This window comes from Alligator mississippiensis, chromosome 10, assembly GCF_030867095.1.
Source record: "Alligator mississippiensis isolate rAllMis1 chromosome 10, rAllMis1, whole genome shotgun sequence".
In the NCBI taxonomy this organism is placed as follows: Eukaryota; Metazoa; Chordata; order Crocodylia; family Alligatoridae; genus Alligator; species Alligator mississippiensis.
The window spans coordinates 48776123-48799703 of NC_081833.1; the positions used below are offsets into that span (position 1 = coordinate 48776123).

General features: G+C 41.0%; 1 protein-coding gene across 10 annotated transcripts in view; it reads right to left on the reverse strand.

Moving 5' to 3' along the window:
* The window catches only part of CHD9 (chromodomain helicase DNA binding protein 9), a 216340-nt gene that overhangs the window by 34121 nt on the left and 158638 nt on the right, over positions 1 to 23581 (reverse strand). For all 10 annotated transcript variants that reach the window (XM_014603352.2, XM_014603349.2, XM_019497467.2 and 7 more), the window contains 14 exons: positions 19066 to 19233; positions 17939 to 18118; positions 12355 to 12465; positions 10696 to 10892; positions 9228 to 9427; positions 8622 to 8781; positions 6643 to 6732; positions 5769 to 5872; positions 5574 to 5691; positions 5036 to 5093; positions 4690 to 4732; positions 3538 to 3757; positions 3170 to 3372; positions 1997 to 2902 (listed from right to left, as the gene is read on the reverse strand). In XM_014603352.2, the coding sequence (XP_014458838.1) occupies positions 1997 to 2902; positions 3170 to 3372; positions 3538 to 3757; positions 4690 to 4732; positions 5036 to 5093; positions 5574 to 5691; positions 5769 to 5872; positions 6643 to 6732; positions 8622 to 8781; positions 9228 to 9427; positions 10696 to 10892; positions 12355 to 12465; positions 17939 to 18118; positions 19066 to 19233 (2758 nt within the window). The remainder of the gene's footprint in view (positions 1 to 1996; positions 2903 to 3169; positions 3373 to 3537; positions 3758 to 4689; positions 4733 to 5035; positions 5094 to 5573; positions 5692 to 5768; positions 5873 to 6642; positions 6733 to 8621; positions 8782 to 9227; positions 9428 to 10695; positions 10893 to 12354; positions 12466 to 17938; positions 18119 to 19065; positions 19234 to 23581) is intronic.

Genomic DNA, 23581 nt, shown 5'->3' on the forward strand with positions numbered 1-23581 from the left:
CCTGATGTCTGCTGCCTGGCAAGGAGCCTAAGCAGTATCATTACGAGTTCTTAGTCAGCCATTACCACTTTCCTCCAGTAAATGTTATTGCATTGCGTCCTGTCTTAGCCAGTTATTCCTTCAACAATGCTTATCTAATGCTGAAAGCATTCTGATAGAGACAACTCGGCCAGATACTCATTCTTTCCAACAGCCCTACTCAAATGTTACTGCCTGATTTCACTCCAGCTGTGTCCATATGATGCTGCAAGCAGTGAATAGTTGAACCAAAATAATAGTTGGCATAAATTAGTTGAACCAAAAGAATTGGATGGATAATGGCAAAATGGTCTCGCCTTGAGCCAGGTATAATGCGGAAGGAGTCAGAATGTAAAACTCCAGTTTCATTCTACTCAGTGGATGAACAGAGAAATGCCATGTGGATAAGTGCTGGCAAAGTGAAGCAAGAGATAATTATGGACAAGATCAACATTATTCAAATATAAAATATAGTGATATGTTTACTAGGGATGGGATTTTCAAAACTACCCGAGTCACATAGGAGCACAAGCCCTGCTGATGGTAAGACTATTACTCTGGTACATTTGGTTTTTAAAATTATATACTGTGGGTGTCTGTACACGAGCCTGGAGGCTGTTCCAATGCTGATTAATCAAGTCTGCTGGAGCGCAGTAATTATCATGCTCCAGCCAGCCTCTGTATCTTGTGTACCAGCGTCCCCATGCTTCATAATGGTGGTGGGGAGATTTCAACTAAAGTTCATTCCACGCGCTTTTGAAAAAGTGCTACCGCCGCAGTTGTAAAGTATGGGGACACTGATACATGAGATGCTCTGGGCGCTTTAATTACAGTGGCTCTTACAGTGGCACCCCCTCCCCAGCCCCAGAGCACATAAAAATGCTGTGTTCCTAAATTCAGAACCTTGCTTATCATTACTAAGTAATTTTGGAGTCTGAATATCAGAGTGCTTGAAAAATTTCTGATTAAACACAAGAATACTGTGTTGAATTGGCCATATACAAAACTTAAGTAGTATACTAAACACTTAATAATAAATTGCATATTTCAACATACTTTCACAGCCAACCCTTTGACCTTGCAGCCTAAAACTTTACCTTTAGAGATATAAAATGTCTCTTTAAACTCCACAACACAAGTGCATTGCCAAAAAAGTAGTTATTACTATTTTATAGCATTCACGCTATTGATCCTTTAAAGCAGTTCAAAGCAGCTACTGAATAGAATTTTTACACAATTTTTCTTCTTTGTCACAGAAAATGGAGCAGTTAATAATAAAGAAAAAACTAAATGCAAGAAATTTGGCCTTGTACTGTGTCAGAAATCTGTATAACATAGTTCTGGCTGTTTTTATTCTCCACTTAGTGTTGAAGAAGGATCATCTGGGCATGACCCTTTGCTGTTTCATGGAATATTTCAAGATACATGAGGAAGAGACAAACCATATATGGTTCAGGAGATACAGAGCCAAAAGGAATGGACTTATATAATGATGGTGTGGCAATCTAGGTATCTGTGTTTGGTACCCAGGTTTGGTCCTTTCATGTCTAAAGGTGGTTTGCTCAGACAGCACCTCAGATTACTCTGTAAATGAACTCTGGCAAACAGAAGGGTGGTGAGTTTCCTAAAACCAGTGACAGAGGAGTGAAAAACCAGGAGGGACAGCAAAAGGACCTACACATAAGGAAGCAAAAAGAATCATAGGAAGGAAGCACAACATATACCCCTGCAGAAAATACATACTCCTCCCATGCCTCAGCTGAATGCTGAGAAAAACCAGATACAGAATCAGTCAGTAAAACTATAGAACATTATAGTTTTTTAACACTTAAATATCAAATAACACTGTTTTTTATTATATTTGCTTTTCTTTTTACTATGCACTTTCTTATTCCCCTACTGACACGTTTATTGTTATTTTTCTGTTCACAGGGTGGTTTGTCAGTTACAACATAGCAATAAGACTCTTTGCACATACCTCTCTTTTGTGCTTCTTCATCACTGTCACTCTCTTCAGAGGAAGATGATGAGGATGAAGAAGAGGAAGAAGAGGATGACGACGATGACGATGATGCTGAGGAACAAGATGACGATGATGAAGAGCTGGATCCTGATCGAGAGCGTGAACAAGATGAAGAAGAGGAAGAGGAGGATGAAGATGACCTGGAAGAACAGGATGATCGGTCTGAATCAGAGTCTGAATCAGAACTAGTTTCTGATCCTCTTTTGTTGAGTCTCTGTTTTTTGGAAGAAGGGTTTGGAGTTAGGGGCTCTGTCCTTGCTGCAACCATGCGCCTATCAGTTTCAGCCTTCGCACTAGGTTTATGGTTTGTAGTCTGTGATGGTGTGCCATTCTTTGGGCTCAAAGATTCAGATTTCATTCCTGTCTGTATCTCCTCTGTAGACATAGATTCCTCTTCAGAAGAGTGAGGTTCTTCTTTCACGTTTTCATTTTTAGCTTTTGTATCCTCAAGAGCATTCCCTTTAGCATCTGGTAATCTTGCCTGAGATGCAAGAGGAGAAGCTGACAATGCCATCTGATACTGATGCAAAAGTGGAGTAGAAGTCCTTGATAATGCCACTTTGTTCTGACTGTAGTTCCTCTGGGCAGACATAAATGAGAGTTCAGGATCACGAAGAATGTGATAGTCTGTCCTGCTAACCCCATGCTTAGCAGCTCCAATAAGTAAATCCCTGTCATGAGTCCCACACTCCCACCAGACTGGTAAATCTGGATTTGGCTGGCAAAGTTTTAATCGTTCAAACAACTGTGGATGTCGGAGCGCCTGTTCTCGTACTTTCCTCAGAAGTTCAATGCGATATAAGGTTCGTGAAGCACGTTCCTCTGTAATGGGCTGGATAAAAATGCCTGGATCTACCAGTTCTATATAAAAAGAAAACATAAAATGTGAGTATTTGGCAAAGGAAAAACTTGTAATGCAGATAATATACAGATTGCATCACTTGACATCTCCCTGGCTCATGGCAAAACATTAGCCTCATACTCCACATTTGATCTTCCCCCACTTTCTGCTCCCCACTTTGGAAAGCAAGAAGCATGGCATTCAGGAAGATCAAACCTGAATGCCATTGCTAAAGGATACTATAAACACATAGTGTAATATAATTTCCTCTGATATAGCATACACACCTTCTTTTGAGGGGAGACGACAGACTCTTCTGCACATAGACATAAATGCATATAAGTACTTCTCCAAACTCTCATCAGTTTTCTTATGTAGCCTAGCCATAGCTCTGAATTTTGTCCAATCGAATCGGCCCCTGTCAGGATCAAATACCACTCCAAATGTAGACACAACTCTGTAAAAATCAGCTTCTTCTCTTCTTGTCCATCTTGATGGGCAATAGAAAGGAAGGGGGAAAAAAATCATATTTGGAAGCTCAGTTATTTTATTAATATTATTTCCTGGTGCAAAGAAATAACATGTTTTAAAAGTGTTTTCTGAATTCTTACATTATTTTGTGGTTAAAGTGAATATATTTGTAATCTGTACATACCTTTGTTGCCTTTCAATCTTGGCAGCCATTTTTGGATTTAGAGCGGCTTCTTCATATGAAGGCTGCATCATGCTGGCCTGAACTGGGAACGCTGGCTGGATCTGCTGTGTCTGCCTATTTTTATTAGTACGTTGATAGGCTGTTATTAGGCGGCGCAGACGTGTTGTTAGGGCAGACTGAGTGGGCCAATAAATTTTGTCTCCTTCCATCATCTGACCATCTATATTACAACAAAATCAAATTAGGAAATGAATTAATCACTGATGGTGCCTTAGGTTTTACATCAGGGGTAAAAAATTATTTGTGTTGGAGGTCCACTTAAGAGTTTTGGAAAGCTGTTGTGGGCTGGATCAGCACCCCTCTCCCACCCACAACAGTTCACCAAAACTCACTTAGTGGCAGATTACTAGACTGGTCCAGGGGCGCCAAACGGAACGGGCAGGTGGGGTCTTCATGGAGACTGGTCCAAGACCCACGTAGGCAGGGTACACTCATCTGGGCAGATGGGATAGGGCTACGGGTGGGCAAAAAGCAGCGTCTAGGAGTGGGATGGGCAGGTGGGGCCAGGACCAGGATTGTGGGGCAGTGACAGTGTGCATCTGGGGTCTGAGGCAGTGTCACAATCCACTCCCAACATGGCCCCACGCTGTTACTGCCCCATGATCCTGGCTCCAGCCTCTCCCACCCACCCCACTCTCAGACACCACTCCCATCCCATCTACCCAAATGAGCATGGCCTGCCTATGGTGGTCCACAGCTGGTCTCCATGAAGACCCTGCTGCCCCGCTCCCAACGATGGGTGTGGGGCAGATGGGTCGGGGTGACACTGGGAGCAGCACTGGAAGGCTGCCACCAGGACTGCCAGGAAGTGGAGTCTGACTGCTATGCCGCTCCAGCCCTGCATTTACTGTACAAGAAAGGAACATTAGGAAGCTGAAATTAAGTTGCACAAGAAACCTAAGCCAGGTGGGATCAGGAACCCACTGCATGCTGGATAAAATCCTTGACTGGCTGGATTTGGCTCGCAGACTGTATTTTGCCCACCCCTGCTCTACACTATTTCTAAAGCAGGACATAGGCCTTAGCATGACTGAACCAAAAGGAATCTAAATACCAAAATTAGGGTCAGGCCTGAAGTTTATTTTATTTTACCTCCATCTGCTATTACAAGATCCCCTGGTGATGAAACATCATCCTAAAAAAGAGTTGAAATAAATCAGAAAAGTAAATCTTACAAGTAAGTCAAAGTCAAGTAGTCAAAACATCTTGGTGTTACAAATTATAATTTACAATATTAAGAGGAATAGTAATAGCTATCATATTTGAATAATTGGATAGTAAGGCCTGTGAAAGGATTTAATAAAAATTCTTTCCATAGATTCCTAGGGAAAAAAAGCTGTTGTGTGTTTAGAAAATGTTAAAATAAATAGGTCTACAACGCTAGAAATAAAGCTCTCTTATTTTAATAGAAGAAATAAGAAGCAGATGTACACAGTACCTCCATATCATCTTTAAACATTGCTGGGGCTGGTTTATATTCTGGATCTTCTACATCCCTGTTGCAAGTTCAATACAATAAAGTAATCCATTTTAATTATGCAGTAACAATGTATATATAGCAATAATATATCCCTACCTAAATATTATACTATAAATCATATCATATTAGCAAATAGGGCCCAACCCAAGGTAATGATTTAGACAGGTCAGAATAGAAGTCTATAAGGAGTTTGCGTTATAAGACCAGGGCGCTCTGGTGATTGCTGCTGCCACCACATCCCACTCCTGTCCCCCTGCCGCCCCAAGCCTTGATCCCAGCTTTCTGGCATCTCTTCCCAGGCTGAAAAAAATCACTAGTTATGCCCTAATATCAGCCCTAATTCTGCTACCACATAGATTAGAAAAAACAGAAGTAATGCCATTTACATAAATCACAGTAATGTAAAAAAGAACTGAGAAAAGAATCATGTTCAGTATGCAAGTCCAGTTTACTTTAAATAATTCATGCACTTACGACTAGTTTGAAATATTCTTACCCGTCAATGTAATCATTTGCTCTCTGTTCAGCAGCAACTGCTTTTTCATCTGGTTTGCCCACCCTTTCCAAGAAGCACAGGGCTGGGTCTGCTCTGATAGTGTTGTACTTCTCATAACCTGAAAGGGAAGAAACACAGTATAAACCATTTTTTTCAGACCCACCCCTTAACACTACCCCCATCCTTGTTGCTTACCGTGCTTAAAAACTCCAATTAAGAGGGATTTATCTGCATCTGCATCCCACCATTCTGCTGGGACTTCAGAGTGGTCTGGCTCAGGTACCCAAATATCAATTTCACTGAAAAGTTCAAGAAAACAAATGTCAATTCTCTACACAGGGAAAGAATAAATTTAATTTGTCTGCATCGTGCCATATTTATACCTCTTTTAAAAGCAAGCATAAATTATTCTATATATCCAAACACGTACGTACAGAACTCCATGTCCAAAAACAAGATAAATCAAGATTTGTCAAGAGCTAGCAGATTTTTTAAAAGATATTTAGAATGTAGTTATATTTTATAAATCTGCATTACATGTGTGTATGTGCGTACACGCACGCACGCACGCATGCACACACACGGAGAAAAGGTCAGATACCAAAGACAGTTGTATGTACCACATACAAAGGAACATAAAGGACAAGGATAATTTTTCACTAGGGGTTCACAAGTTTTGGAATCTGAGGCTAAATTAAAGTATAGGAATCCTTTAAATGTCACTGAAATCAGTGAAAATATTGCTGTTGACTTCAATAAGATAAAATGAGACTCAATTAAACCTGCACACTTAGTAGCAGAGGAAATCTATCTGATAGAGTAAAAATGTTATAAGTACATTTACATCCAATTTAATAAATGTATTTTGTAAACTGAGCTTATAAATACTCTAAATCAACATCAACTGACAATTGTTAATGATAGATAAATGACAGGAAGCTTTTTGTGACTGTCAAACACCATGTTATTTGTCATATGACCATATTAAATATCTTGAAATGCTACTGAAAGGTTTACATTTAAAAAAAACCCCAAAACAAACAACCCCCTCCCCCCCAGTATCATTCACCTGGCATCAGCTCCATCAAACACTTTTTGGAAATCATTTCCAATTACTTCTTGTTTTAAATAATACAGCATCCTTACTCGTAGCAAGACCCTAAATACAAACACACAAAAAAGACCCAAATATTAGAACTCACTTGAGGTCTTCTATTTGACAAGATACTTTTGTATGTAATTGGCTTGATTCAGGGATTGGAGCTTCATTGTTTGTTGTCTGTGTTCACACTCTTTCCTTAATTCCCATGATTCATGGAAGGAGACTAACACTTTTCATTACAAAAGATGCTTGCAACCAGACCTACCCATTCCATTTTTTGAAACACTTTGAAATACAGGAAGGTACCAAGATCTGCCGTTAAAGACATGGTTTTTTTTTCCTTGCTGCCTGAACATAACATTCAGGCTTGGCTGAATTATAAAAGATTATAATTGGCATTTTCCTTTTTCCTCTCTTGTACTCTTCAGGAAAATTTTGGCCCTCAATGTTACAATATTCTAACGAGTCAGGACAATATCGACACAGAAGCACTACTGTTAGCACCACTTTATATTAGGAACTGTAAGAAAAGGAGACATCTCCCAAACAGTGAGAAGCCAGGGAAACCTGAAAAGTCCTTGCTCTGCGCTAACCTGCTAAGGAAAGTTGCCAAAAATTGGGTCAGTTTATAAATTAGGACTCTCAGGGCTTCCGGGTTCCCAGCTAAATTGTGGCAAGACTTGTAATTCCAGTTCCTACAATCTTAAGCTCTTCAGCAGCTTGACTACAGAATGGAAGCAAAGCTATATTTGCAAAGCCTTCCAGGCTCCCAAGGAAAATATTTTGTTTGGGAAATACTGGATTTTTATTATGACTTTGAATTAAATTTCCCCAAAACCCTTTCCTTTTCTTTTTTTTTAAAACAGAAGTGGAATTAATTTTCTTGGCCAAATTTAATTATTAGTTCTGTAACTCAACTGGTATCTCTGTTGTCGTGTTGAAAGTTTTGCAAACCATGCTGATGGTGCTGTACTAGTAGGGCACATAATAGAACTTATATTTACTGTCTTCCTTTTCAAAATATCTTCAGAAACTGCATACAAAAATCACCATAGTAGAAGAATACTTAAATCACCAAGTCAAGTACTCTGACCTGCAAGTTGGATTAATAGATGCTCACACATCCCTAATTCAGCCCTCTTGTACATTTATTACATTAAATGTACATATTTCATATGCATTATGAAGTCATTAATTATATAACCACTATTTTTATACAGAAAAACTTGTTCATTTACTGTACAAGAAAGAAATATTAGGAAGCTGAAATTAAGTTGCACAGGAAACTTCAAATTTGGTATTTCATAAATTACAATTTAGATTGTTTCCCCCTTTAACAAAATATTCGTTTAACATACTTTAATTTGATATACTATTTATACGTACAGTAGTGGTACTTTAAATATTTTCTGTAATATTAGTGGCCTTTCAAAATTTTTCTATTACAATTTGCCTTTCAAGATGGCTTTTAGGCCCCAGAAGTTGAAGTCTCCTAAAACAATTTAAATGAGCAATAAAATCTATGATTATTTGGCAATTCATTGCATCTCCACTACAGAAAAAAAATGTACTCACTTGCCTCCATATTTACACACAACTGTGTCATGTAAACCTATGAAGTAATCTATCTCCAGGTTAAAATCCCGATTCCACTGAAGTTCATTAATTTTTTTTCCTTTTGATATTAACGGGTGAGGACTTCAACCCTACAATACAGATTTTCCCATGCCGTGCACCCTCAAGCAACTCTGAATATCAAGACATTTCCCCACCTTCTGATCCCTATAGCCCATTTACTCTAATCAAACACAAATGCCACGAAAAACCCATACCTACATACCAATAGGAAAAGTCTTATTTCTAAGTGTATAAGAATGAAGAGTTAGAAGAAAATAATCCTTTTAGATGAAATGCAAGCACAATTTTTCAGTTGAAGAGATATTTACTTGTTGCAGTGGTGCTTTATGTGCTTTTTATATCCTTCATCTTGAAGTAGATGCTCAGGATTATATTTTCGAAGCCATTCTGCTTTATGTATATCAAAGGTGCTGGCCTGAGTCTTTACTTTCTTTCCTTTTCGACCTCTGGGTACAGGGGCTGACAAACCTACATAAAATGAAGATACAACACAGTAGCATTAGTGCACAACTGACAAATCATCTGTAGTTTTTCTAAAATGTATTATGTGCTTAAAAAAAGGGACATCCTGGACACGATAATCTACACTGCTACACAGAATATCAGGTTCACTATATTTGGACATTGGATATTGGCTCCTGGTCTCTGAGGGAAAGAATACTTGGAGGTTTATTTCATTAGTTAAGGACAGAAGGAAAAAAAATTGATCCAGATGTCACTTAGCAAGTAGGGTATTATGTTTCAAAGAACAGGAAGCAGAGGAAACATTGATGCTGATAAAGCACATCAATCCATTTTAGCAAGTTGCCTCATAGTCGAGTATGAAGAAAGGGCACATAATTCTTTTTCATTCCTTTCCCTAAAATCCTTAATACATAACTTGAGCGACATTACAGAAATGTGTAGTTCTTTACCTAAGTGATTCTGTAGCTCACGTGTTTGCCCATCCTCTGTTGGAGTGATAAGATCCCATATAAAACTTTTTATTTTTTCATCTCCTCTGTAGTGAACAAGGCAATATGCTAAGAGGGCTCGACAAATTATCTCCACATCTTGTTCGTTTAGCTGTCTCTTGAAGCGCCCATGTGACAAAATCTCTCTCCATCGACCCCACCTGGTCCAAAGTGACACACATATCAGCATTTTTTAAATGTAATACTCAATCTGTATTCTTGCAATAGGGAACATTCACTAAGATTCTGTAGGGGTTTTGTTTTGGGAGGTTTTTTTTTTGTTTGTTTGTTTTTTGCTTTTTTCATTTCTTGTTTAAATTACTGTGGTAAAAAAAATGTTAACCACCTCAAGCTTCAAACAGTATTTTGTAAGGTTAAAAGTAACCATTTCAAATTAAAGCTGGCAGACCATCTAAAAGATATCAACTATTGTCTAAGGTTTTAAATATGCTTGCTACAATATTGCTAAGTATAATATTACTGTCCACACACAGTACAGTCAAGAAGAAAAGTTCCTACAGTTAAAATCATAAATCACAGATGTCTATATTGCTGGCCTGATTTTCAAAATGCTGAGGACCTGTAAGTTCCTATTCAAGTCATCTGGAATTGCAGACTATAGAGGGGGTCCAACACTTTTCAAAACAAGTTCAGTTATTTAGGCAATAATAACTGACTAATTAATCTAAACTTTAGCAGCCTCTTATTGAAAAGATGTCCTACTTTTTCTTACAGATTTGTAGTAAACACAAATTGTAAATTTCACACACTAACTGTAATTTATGTCAATCCATAGTTTCTAACTGTCTCACACTAAAAGAGACAGCATCCCCCTTTTAACTGTGTTAAAGTTTCTCAGAGAATAAGAGATTTACAGAAAGTATATAAATTCCTAATTTCAAACAGATGCCCAAAACTTCACATGCCATACACCTTAAAACTGCTGGTTGGTTTAACTGCTCTATAATTTACCAGTACTATTTGGAAGCTGCATTTTGAGTTCCCTAAAGCACCTCCTTCTCAATATGCTTAAGGGCTGGGAATTTAAAAAAAAAAAAAAAAGAGGGAAAGAGTTTCGCTTTTAGTGGTTATCTATTTTTACTTAGTGAAATACAGAATATAAAAATTATCACACATATAAATCTATGATACAATACAGCCCCAGAATGACTAGTGGAGGCATTTTACTACAAAAAAGGAAATTTGTAATCTTGTGAACCTATTATAACTAGCATGTGACGATGTGGTTTATTATGCTTTTATGCACTTGGCAGCATTTAAAAAGTATCCAACGTAAGGGCAAATCCAAAAAAAATTTGTACACTATGATCTACAATTCATTCCTGCCTATAAAACAAAAAGTATGTTTCCAAAGAAACACAGTGTATATGCAAAAATGTATAGTTTTGTGAGAGAAAGCAGATTGTACCCATAGACCAGTAAGTTCTTTTCCACCCGAAAGCACTCTGTTCTTCCATATCCACTGGAGCGATCACAAGGTCTGCGGAGTTTTGGTTTTTCATCTCCTTCGCTCTCTGGTTCTGATAATTCAGCCAGCTCATCTTTTGTAGCACTAAAAGGCCTTGTTTGCTTCCTAATTCTTGGAGTATCAATAACCAGGCTGTTCTGAAAAAAATTAACAAACATCATTTAAGACAGTTGGTAAAACTTTCTTAAAAAAGGTTAAGAAAGAACAATTTTTTATCCAAGTTCTATTAGCTCAGACTGCACAAACATCACAGAAACATTAGCTGTAATACAAACGCTATTTCATGGTATCTTATGCAGTAAAGACAGGTATGTTTCTCACAGAAAGTCCAGTATATTGGTTACAAATGATATGCAATCCTTCATTTAATTTGCACTGCATACATGCACAGAAATTACAGACCAGATTCTCCTTTATGTTCTGGCAGTAAAAAGGAGCCATAATGCCACATTGAAATAGACTGCCTGGGCATTTCTTCAACAGAAAGTGAGTCTTTCAGTAGGACAGAGCTGACATTATGAATCTCTGGCACATCTATACGTCCATATTAATGCAAAGCGATAAACTCTGGTGCACATCGTGCTGGAGTTTGTTGCTCCCAGGCACCGTGTTTACACATGTGCCTAGGGTCAGAGCATGTTAAGCCAGGTCAGAGCAGCCCTGGCTGGCAGGGGGCCCAAGAATCAGCCTGCCAGCCTGGGACTGTTTTGACTCAGCTCAATGTGCTGCAGAGGGGCCAGCTGCAGAGGTGGCTTCAGTGCGGGGCTGGTCAGCAGGCAGCCCCTGCACTGAAGCATCCTCGTGCCCTGGCCAGCATCTACATGTACACTGCTGCACCCAAAAAACTTCCACAGCAAGATAGTACCTGTATTTATAAATACTAACCTGCTGCGGAGTTTATTAGCTGCCTGCACCTACATAGGGCTGCATGTATAGATGCCAAGACATTAACTGTGGAGCTAACTAGGCAACTCAGTATTAACTGTTCTGTATTAACAGCTTTACAGCGCCCATGGTAGGTTATGGTCAAGGGAAACAAAGCAGAGTTTTTCTGTACTCCAAATACTTTTAGGCACTAAAATGGTCTTGAGACAACTGAGTACTCAGACTATATCTATATGGCACAAGACAACAGACGGTATAGTCACTGTGCTAGCTCTGCAATGTAGCCATATTCCCATGGCAATGTGCATTCACCAACAGAGCTTATTGCTTCTGGTTCAGAAGCCAGAATGAGACACTGCAAGTGTCTCTCAGTGTGACACTTTCTTATATCATGTAGATATTCCCCAAGGGAATACTGAGCAGTCCTGAAGGTGCTGACCCATGCACCAAGTATAACAAAGACCAATTTAAAACAAATATAATAATTAGTTTAGGCATTAACTGATAAAGCTCCATAAATCTAATACTGCTATACTTGAAGACTTAAGATTTTAACATTAATTCACCACATGTGGTAACTTGATAGCCCAGTTTGCTACATACACAGTCCTCATGGACAATATTGGTGTGAGGAAGACTTAAAAAGAACTTTTAGAAAGCGCACACACACACACCTGAAAATATTTGCATGCATTATAAAAACTATATACTTACTCTACCACTGATGGCTTCTATATCTATTTCTGCTTTTTTGGCCCATTTCTGCCAGAAGTTGGGATCATCTAAGGATATGTCAGTCCTATTCCCAGATGCAACAAAACTAGCCTGCAAAAAAAATATAATATTCCACTAACAGCATAAAACATAGCATGTACACTAAATATATATACATACTTTGCACACACATAAAATTGCATCACATTTTAAATACAAAGCACCTCCCATTTAATATGTACACGACAGCACTTCAAAGTTCCATAAATTTGTAGAAAATAAAGGTGACAGCTAACAGAGAAGAGATGCTAAAGTACGGCTGCACTGTACATTCCATCTGTCAGTCGATTCTTGACTACAAATCCTAACAGATTATGTCCTGACTCCCATATAGCTAAGACATAAACTATTGAGAGGAAACATTTTTCAGATATATCATTTATTTCTGCTGTGAAAAACAACACATGTTCACTCTGAGATTGAAGTGTTACTGGGTTAAGAAAATAGGAAATAATCCTTCATCTTTTGAATTAACGACATAATTGTAGAACAGCAAAAGAAAAAATATTCCTATACATAGAAAAGTGATGGATGACATCTTAAAAAAAAAAAAAAAAAGCCAACTCTGGAACTTGTATCTGGGAAAGATCAGAGAAAAGAAAATGAAGAACAGAATTTTCATTCTGAAAAGATCTCACAAAGATAATTTGATTTGCACAATAAAATGTATCTAATTATTGTTTGGTAAAGATATATATATTGAGCTCTGTGCAGCTACCAGCATACAGTTATCCTGAGGCTATTCTAATTGGTTGAGACAACCTAAGGCTGCTGGCAGACTTCTGTGATCTTGAGACTGAGCTCTAAGGAATGTTATTCACGATCCCAAAAGTTGCACCCCTTGCCATGCATGCCAGACATCGCATGCAGGACCTGGAATTTTTGAGATTGGGGATAAAATTCTATGTAGCATATAACCCAGAAGATACATGTAGTACAGGAAAAAATTACAGGCAAGCATCTTACAACAAGGAAACAGTACAGAATAAATGACTACTCACATGAAATCTTTAAGGCCAACTAAGGCCCTGATACTGCAGTTAGTTCTATTTGGACAAAAGGGGAGTTTGTACACATCACATTTTTTGCCCTTTCTTGGCTGCAACAGCATAACTGTTTGCACAAGTGTGTTTTTCAGATGCTTTAAAAATCTTTCTTTTAAAGACTTCAACTAAAAACTCCTTGGACGTAGTTTAGTTTGGCTTGTCGCAAATTAAAGCATCGCATCCATGGATTTGGTGCGTGCAAACAAAAAGGCACTCAAAAACTTGTACTGAGAGCCTTTGTCCACCAGATGGCACTGCGGTGACTTTGTAGTTCACCCTTTTGAATAGCTGAGGCTTTTTTTTTTTGTTGCTGTTGCTTTTTTCTTGTGTTGGCTCCCTGTTCCCACAGCTGTGGGTCAAGGAACAGGGTGGGGGGTCCCGGGCCAGGGGGGCAGTGCAGGACTGCCCTGCTCTCCTGTGGGGCTGGCCGGGGACCGGGCTTAATTCATTTGAAAACCTAGTACATGCAAACACTGATGCAATGCTCCAAACTAAACAAGTTTAAATGTTATAAATCTATTTAAATTATGAGGATTAAACCCTGTGACATGTATAGACATCCAAAGTTACACCTGCATGAAGCTCACTGTAGATCGGGACCTCCATTTTTATTTTAGTTACAGATGCTTATGTCTCATCTTACACATTAATGTTGTGAAGACTGCAAATGATTTCATGACCATCTCTCAATATATTACCTGAACCAGAAATGAAATGCTTATGAGTCCACCTTCTTTTTAGATTTAAAAATAGCATTGGTAAATCTACAGAAAACAGTAGTTCTCAGACTCAAAACACCCCTCACAAAATACAAGCTCTTGTTTTTCAATCATTGTTTTACTATAGAAAAATAATAGATCAATTCTGTTGCAAAGAATTCAGAAAGATCACCACAGGTCAGAAAGCTTTTAACACTATGGATTCCTGTCTGAAATCTGGTGAGTTCATCTCATGAATCCTGTTTGCACCCTTAACAGTGCTAACATTGTGTGGCACTGTAACGGGGGCTTTCTCGGAGCCAATCAGTTATTGGCCCGCCCACCTGTTTCTGGGCCAACATTCCACCTCCTCACCTGCCATGCCTTGATGATATATAATTATGTTGTTAATTAGACAGGAGGCTGCCCATTCTTGCTCCGATGCCAGGGGCGCTATCTGCAGCTCCATTCCTCCCCTACATGGCAGCCCAACCCTCGCAGATGGCATCCACAGATGTTAACCATGCCGGCCCCAAACTGGGCCCCAGAATCCTCCAATCCGGACCCCAACTGGATCCCTCCACTCAGGCGGACTACTCCGCCCTCATTTGAGACTACCTAGCTCCCTGAACTGTTCCCTCTCTCGGGTGTGGTCCCTCCCAAGACCTTTGGCCACACAGGCCCTGGCCTCACCTCCAAGGCCAGTCAGAAAACCTGGGCCCTAAGCTCTCAGCATCCCTTGTGGTGGGCACCTGGCCCTTTTGACCCTTGCCCCATCACTGATCAGTCAAGGGCTTTCAAGTCAGGTCTATGAACCTCTAGCCCCCTCTCTAACTTGGGTCCTTCTTGGCCCTTCTAGCAGGTAACCCACCTGGTTGTGGGAGTTGGGGTTATTAAGGCGCCCTAACCCACCTTCACCAGGGAGGTAACTGGCCTGGTATTTCCTGGGGGCTCCGGTGCCACCAAGAGCCCCATCAGGCCACTTGTTCCTGGCCGGGTGCAGTTTTAGGTCATGCCCAGGACCAGGAACCTTCAAACCATCCCCTACAGCTCCTGCCCTTACCTCCAGGATGTTGCACTCAGCCTTGCAACCAGGCAATGTTTCTGTCTGCCTGCCAGCAGCAAACTGCTGTATTTATATAGGCAGCCAGAGATTTAGAATGGCCACCGCAATCAAGCACCTGCTGGCTGCTTGGTTCAGCCCTTAAAGCCCACAGGCACCCTGCATCACCCTTGAAATGATTTTGTGGCACCATGGTTGAGAATCAGCGATACAATGTAGAGAACTATTTAGCTGTGAAAGGAGCCTAGGAAGTATTTGCTGCCTCTAATTTCTGAGACTAAATTAGTAGGACAGAAAAAAATAAGAATACTTTAAAGAGGCCATATCACTACACAGAAATTTAAATGTTTAATTTAAGTAGAACATTTTAAAGAATTATTTTAATATTTCTAATTTATCATATAAATTAGGAGATTTGGGGATATCTGAATTCCAGAAACTGACAAGAAAGAAGTACTGGCACAGGAAGAAAAGATGCATTAAATATAAAACATAATTTTTGGAACTTTTCATAAATAAAATATATTTACAGTGTTAAGTTTCCATATTCTTCTTTCATTAGACTGGCAATCTCAAGAGAAATTGACTCCACAATCAAGAAGACGGTTGACCTGGAGGAAGAGCAAGCAGGAGGGAGCAAACAGGGGAAGTGTTCTCATTTATCCTGAGAAATCAGGACAATTGACTAGTTACCTTACGTGCCTGTACACAAATGCACAGAGCCTGGGAAACAAGCAGGAAGAATTGGAGGTCCTTGCACAGTCACGGAATTGACATGACTGGAATAATAGAGACGTGGTGGGATAGCTTGCTTAACTGAAGCACTGTCACGGATGAGCATAAACTGTTCAGAAAGGACAGACAGGGGAGAAGAGCTGGACTTCATGTAACAGCTATATGATTGCTCAGACCTCCAGTATGAAACTGGAGATAGGCCTGTTGAAAGTCTCTGGGTTAGGGCCGAGGGGACAGCAACAAGGGTAAGCTATGGTGGGGGTCTGCTATAGACCATCAGCCCAGGAAGATATGGTGAATGAGGCTTTCTACAAACAGCTAGTGGAAGTTTCCCGATCACAGGCCCTGTTGTCATGGGCGACTTCAAAACACCCTGACATATGCTGCAAGGGCAATACAGCAGTGTATAGGCAATCCAGGAAGTTTTCAGAGTGTTAGGGACACCTTTTTTGTGAACATGCTGGAGCAGCCAACTAGGGGCCTTGCTCTTCTTGACCTGCTGCTCACAAACAGGAAAGAAATGGTGGGGAATGTAGTAGTGGATGGCTACTTAGGAAGAAGCAACCATGAAATGATTGAGTTCAGGATCCTGAAGAAAGAAAGGATGGAGAGAAGCAGAGTAAGAACCCTGGACTTCAGAAAAGCAGACTTTGACTCACTCAGAGAATTCATGGGCAGGATGCCCTGGAAACCAGTCTGAGGGGGAGAGGAGTCTACGAGAGCTGGCTCTACTTTAAAACTTGGCTACTGACATACATGTAGAAACTCTTCTTGTTACCCATCACACATCCCTTGCTAGCCACAACTCCAATTGCGCTTGACCTTCTTGACTTCATCTCTGCATGCCTGAGCAGTACCAAGTTTCCCTCTTTCCAACCTCTTCTTTCGTTTTCTTCTCTCATTTCCATCTGCTTTATTAAGTGGCTGTTGTCAGGAGACCCATTTAGGTTAAAATTTTTAACGCTCTCTAATGTCATATTCAGTTTGCAATCAAGCAATTCTTCAGTTGTTTACAATGATATCACTAAAAACAAAGATTGTTTATTCTATTTTTGTTTAGGCCTAGCAGTGCAGTCCATGATGAAAATTCCTTGGCACTAGAGTAACACCATAATGACAGAAAGAAACTTGAACTTAAGTATTTTTCCAGTTCTAGTCTTCCTCTTCCTTCGGGAGTTTTACTGCATGTTATTTTCCCATTTCTTCTCCTAAATAACTACACCTACTTTGCTCTTCAAACTCTTACCAAGATAGCAGTATCTGAAGTAAATTGGACTTTGCTATTCTGTAAGTGCAATGCTTATTAGCCACATTGATTTTTCACTTATAGCTGCTGTGTCTTTAAATGAATGTCACATGAATATATAAAATAAAGCAAAACTATAGTATTCTCATTTACTGCTGTCTTATACATTAAGTGTATGTAGGCCTAGATTTTTTATTAAAGCAATACCCAGGTATACTTAATTATGGTACTCAAATACATACTTCTGAATACTTTATATAGATAATTCACTCAACGTACGCATAACAAATAAGATTTTGCTATGTATGCGTTTATACAGGCATGTTAAGCATGCAAAATGAAATTAATCTATATATTCATGTCCACAAAAGATGAAATAGTCATGAGAAGTGGCAGCATATTTTCAAAATATCAATCCCATAAAATTCTTCAACAACAAAATGTAAATGTCATTCTGATCCTAGAGTTAGAGTGATGTTGTAGTCATGATGATCCAAGAATTAAGCAAAAGACAAAGATCTCTTAGGGCGATATCTTTAAATGCACCAACTACGCAGCCGGGAGTTAGATAAGGTTTTGAATGCAAGACATTCTTCAATGACCAGATAAAGAACGTCTTGTGTTAAAAAACTTATCTAGCTCTGTCCCAACTATCCTGATCCTATGCAATAGTAAGAGCTTTTATAAAAGACAAAGTTAGCAAGATGAAGTGGGAAAGAATGCAATGGTACTCTACTTTAGCAAATGTTGAACCCCTTCCTTCCGATTCAATTGTTATAGTTTTTGTACGACGTTGCAAAATTTGGTCAATATCTTCTTCACAGAATTTAGAGCCCTCATCTTCTTCATCCATAATAGCACCATAGGCACCTCTTCGTAGCAGATCTTCGATTTCTTTTTTGGAAAGTTGCTGAATCTGTACAGATAAAAATGACATTTTAAAAACATGCTTTAAAATTCTTGAAAATATACTCACATATCCAGCATTTTATAACTAAGCTGAGCTTCTAAAAATTGGCATTTACAAGAGACAGAGATACAATTCTAGATTACAATTACAGAAACATTAAAATGATACATATAATTGTATCTAGATTCATCATTGTCAAGTGATAGCTTCAATTGGGCCCAAATAACTACCTTCCTGAATTATGACTTTAAGTCAATACATTGATAGATAAAGGACTCTGAGAAAATTAGCTCTGAGCAAGAGCTTAATCAAATCACCAAAATATATATGTTTAATGTGAAAGCTATGCAAAAGCTAAATATTGTACTAATATGGTAGACTATAACAATTTGGAGCAAAAATTTCACCCTCTTACATTTCTCTAAGAAAAATCCTATTTAATTTGATAAAAACTTCCAAATTTTGGTTTACCAGAATTTGAATGTGGACATAAGTCCTACCTTCAATAGGCAATAATACCATGGTATAAAGGCAATAAAGGGATTTTGTTTCATTGGTGTTCAGAATTTGTAGTTAATTTTACAAGCATTGTGAAGTACGAGGAACCTAGATTCAAGATGCAGTATATTCAGTAACACAAAGGTATTATAATACATTATTTAATAAAATAACACTTTAAGTGAAATTTTTCTTTCAGATATGCTATCGAAGAAATCTTCTTGAAGTTTAAGAAGATAAAAGGAAGTAAGCAGTCTGTGCAAAAAGTCAAAACACATTGTGACTAAGCTGTCGATACTTTCTCAAGTTCATCTGCCTGCATCAAGGAAGCATCACATGGCTATGCAATTAATTAGAAAAAGAATATTAAGATTAATTAAAAAACTGCCTTATTATTACAAAAGTAATTTAAAAAATGGCAGTTATTTTACTCTATAAACAAGAAGTCTACATACACCACCAACGCTATTTTCTCTTCCACTCATGCTCTGCAGGACAGCTTTATCCAAACCCAACTTCAGACTTGCTCTGTCAAACATCTCCCTCTCATATGAGTTTCGAGTTATCAATCTGTAGACTTTCACCGCTTTGTTCTGACCAATCCTGTGGCAACGTGCTTGGGCCTTTGAAAGAGAGAAACAGCAAGAATAAAACTAGGTTTCTTCCTAGGAGTAAGAGATTTGGTCTAAGAAATGTGTTGTGCTGTAAAGTGCTATAAATGGATCAAATCAACTTGAAAACAAGTCCATTCACATGTTTTTGAATGGAAAATGTAAAATATAACAGCCCTTTGGAATGTCAAAAATAGTTTTGGAAAGATCAGTTAGCAGAGCACAGATGAGGTTGATCAAACTGTATAAACTACTGTAAGTCAGTCCTTGATTTTTCAATAGTCCAAATATCTCCAGAACACACCAATAAAATACTAGCCAAAAAGTGATTTACAGATTATGCTGATTCCAGAATACCTTCCTTCAGTTTGATCTATTCTCTGGCTGATCTTCCATTTGAAATATTTTTTAAGTACTTAAACTGAACAATTCTACTACTTCTGGTTTCAATAAATTATGAAAATCCTCTATCTTTTCATTATACTTCAATCTATTTGTATATAACTACCTCCAATATTCCTATGTCATTAAATTAGGGGTGGACAAGGTCCAGCCACCAGTGGACTCCATTTCCCAGCAGCTCCTGCCTGTGTGGCTGGGGCTGGTTTCCATGGATACCTTAGCAGCAGCCTGGTTATGACAGCACAGGGCCGGGGTTTTTGTGGAAATTGGCCCCAGCAATGCTGGCGGGCAGCAGAGGCGCTAGCCTCTTCCTGGTGGGGCAGGCAGCGGCAGCACCACTGGGAGGGGTGGCTACAGGGGGCTATGGGGAATTTTGGGGTGGCTATAGCATCCCCCTCCAAACCCTCCCCAGTGCCACCCCTGCTGGTAGGGTGCACAGCAGGGCAGGGAGCTGCTCGAGAGCCCAGCTGGGATCTTGTGATGGTGACAGCATGGTCTAGCGCTAGGGCAGAGCTGCAATCTGCAGCCTGCATGCTTCAGGCAGGGGCGTGTGGATTGTGGCTCTGCCCCAGCTCTGGACCACGTTGTCACCACTGCAAGGAGCCGGGGCTGAGCCATGATCCGCTGCCTACTCGTCACTGCCTGGGGCATGCAGGCTGCAGATCACAGCTCTTCCTTGGCTCTGGACCACACTGTCATCACCACAAGATCCTAGCTGGGCTCCGGAGCAGCTCTATACCCTGCTACACGCTGCTGGGGCCGGTCTCCATGGAAACCCCAGCCTGTGCACTATCATAGTACAGCTGTTGCTGGGGCCTCCATGGAAACCGGCCCCAGCCACATGGGCAGGGGCTGCTGGGAAGTGGAGTCTGTCTGCTGGCCAGATCTGACATTTTGCCCACCCTTGCCTTAGGGAGGGCAAAGTGACACTTTAGAGACTAAAGGCTTTTCAGAAAGGCGTTTAGTCTTTAAGATGCCACCTTGCTTTGCCTTCTGCCTGACTTGAGGCTAACATGGGTAACTCTCTCATTTTTCTTTAAGTTTTACATTATTAATGTTTTCATCTTTCTTTCGGTTGTTCCTCAAAACCCCTCAGTGGTTCTCAACCTTTTAGATACCCTGGATGGACTCAAGACATCCCTCAGGTCTCAGCTTTCATTAGTTTTGGGGCAAAAGAAAAATAATGAGCAACTGTTCTGTTGCAAAGGCCTCAGAAAGACCACAAAAGGGAAGAATATTTTTAACACTATAGATTCCTATTTGAAATTCTGGGCTTATAATGTGAATGATATCTGCATACCTGAAAGTGCTAAAATTGCATGGCACCTTTGAAAGCATCTAAAGGCACCTCATGGTGCTGCAGCACCCTGGTTGAAAATCCCTGCCTTATATACTAACTGGACTCCTACCTGCACTCACAGTTAGTCTGTTTCATATGCAGTACTGTGCATAAAATTGTGACAAATCCTAGTTGCAGTCTTTCACTCCTACTGAGATATGAAAAGTCTATGTCTTTCCTTTTGCCATTTTGCATTTTTTTAATTGGTTTAATTGTAGGTAGATGGGAATAACTTTCAGAAAACACTATAGCAGGGATGTCAAACATACAGCCTATGGGCCAAATCTGGCCAACGAAGCCACTCATCTGACCTGCCAGACTACCGACATGGCTGAAGGGAATGGCCTGCCATAGAATAGTGGACAGAGTCCTTGTTGCTCTCCGGACTCTTCCCCCCCACATCTGCATTACCACAACCCTACCCCAACAGCCATGGGCCCCCACTGCTTGCCCTGAGTTGGAGCCAAAGCTGGAGGTGCCACTGTGGCAGAGGGCATAGTGACAGCAGCTCCAACTCTGGCATGGGACATGCAGTGGGGGAGTAGCCACTGTGTGCTCCAGTTGAGAGCTGGAACCACTGCTACTACCACATGCTCTGGTTTGGAGATGCCACCACGTGCTCCAGGTGGGAGCTGAAGCTGCTGCTGCATACCCTGGGTTGGGTCTGGCCCACAAAGAACCCTGTGGTCCAGATCTGGCCCAGAAAACAAGGTGAGTTTGACAGCCCTGAACTACAGGAATCATACTAGTCACAAGGATCCTGGTTTTCCCTGTTAAAAAATCCAAAATTCTGATTTACATCCCCCCCCCCCCATTCTATGATTAAAAATACAAAATCCATGTTTTTCCACAATTAAAATGAATGCCACTACATCTATCTATCTAGGTATCAGCTGAACACAATGTTTTATTGATATATTTACAACTTTAAAGTAGTTTGGAAGCCTACCAGTGCCTCAATCATGCTGGTTCCCTGTCCATGCCGTTGCCTCTCACTCCCAACCCACAGCCCCTCACTCCTGACCCGCAGCCCCATGAGCCCTGCCAGTGCCCCTCATTCCTGACCCAGTCTCCTGCCCCCTCCAGCCATTCTGGTGCCCCTCACTCCCAACCTGCAGGCCCCTGGCCCTGCCAGCGCCCTTCACTCCCAACCCAAAGCTCCGCACCATGCCCCCCCCCCAGCCCTGCTGGTGCCCCTCACTCCTGACCTGCAGGCCTCGCCTCCCCAACCCTGCTGGAAGGGGCGACCAGCTGCCCCACTTTGCATGGCCCCATGCAGACTCTCAGGATGGAGGTCTGTGGGGACATGGCAGGGATGGCTTCCAGCATGAGGTGCATGCAGCGCACCTCATGAGGAAGCGCAGGCAGTGGCATCACACACTGCCCCATGCCACTAGCAGCTATGGCACAGTAGGGAGGACCACAATAGGGCCTGAACCTAATTCAGCCTCCACCAGAAAAGGCTGAGAGGAGATCTGGTGGCCGTTTACAAACTCACCAGGGGGGACCAGTGGGAACTGGGTGAGGCTCTGCTCCCCCAGGCACCACTAGGGAGATTAACGGCCACAAATTGTTAGAGAGAAGGTTCAGGCTGGACATCAGGAGACATTACTTTACAGTTAGGGCAGCCAGGCTCTGGAATGGACTCCCAAGGGAGGTGGTGCTCTCTCCTATCTTGGGGGTCTTCAAGAGGAGGCTGGACAGATATTTGACTGGGGCGATATGATCCTGGCACCCGTTCCTGCCCGGGGCAGAGGGTTGGACCTGATGATCTGTTTAGGTCCCTTCTGACCCTAAGTACTATGATACCAGTGCTGCCAGGTTCCACAGCAGCATCATGAAGCCAAGTACATCTCTGGCCTAGGCCATACTGCAGGTAGCAGGAGGAGGGCGAGGGGCTCCAGGCATTCTCCATCATGCTCAGGCTGGAGCACAGCACCTGTGGCTCACACTGCCAGCCATGGAGCGAGTCTGACCGCAGCATAGGCTGGAAAAAGGAGGAGAGAACACCTGCAGCACCCCCCACCTCAGAACTCTCCTGCCCCACCAAAGTCCTGGTGCCCAGACACTTTCCCCCAGCACCAGCAGGAACCTACCCCACATCCCCCCCCCCCACCCCTCCCCGATGGTTCCCAAGCCCTGGCCCTCCAACCACCCTGCCCATAGACTTTTCTGTATCTAGCTGCCAGGGCTGCTCCCACCACCATGCTTGGCTGTGTGTGTATGCATATGCATGTGGCACTCCCTGCCTCCAATCACCCACCCCCCACTCTCCCCAGCCCCAAGCAGCTCCTTGAAGACTACAACACTGCCAGCCTGCAAGGGGAAGTCTGTGGTATCTTGCATTTTTCTCCATTTAAAGGGGAAAATCTGTTTTTCCCCTCAGGAAACAGAAAACCCAGATTCCTGCTTATTACTAAACACAGGACCAAATTTTCCTCTTACTCTGCTATTGCCAACCCAGAGCAATTCATCACAGTTTATTTAAGTAATTAGTGTATAAAAAACTATAAGCTGAATTTTGTGATACCTACACAACTTTGAGCGAGCATTTTATAATCTCTTGTATAGCATTTACCTTTGCAGCACCTTATATTATTCTATATTATGATTTAAGCA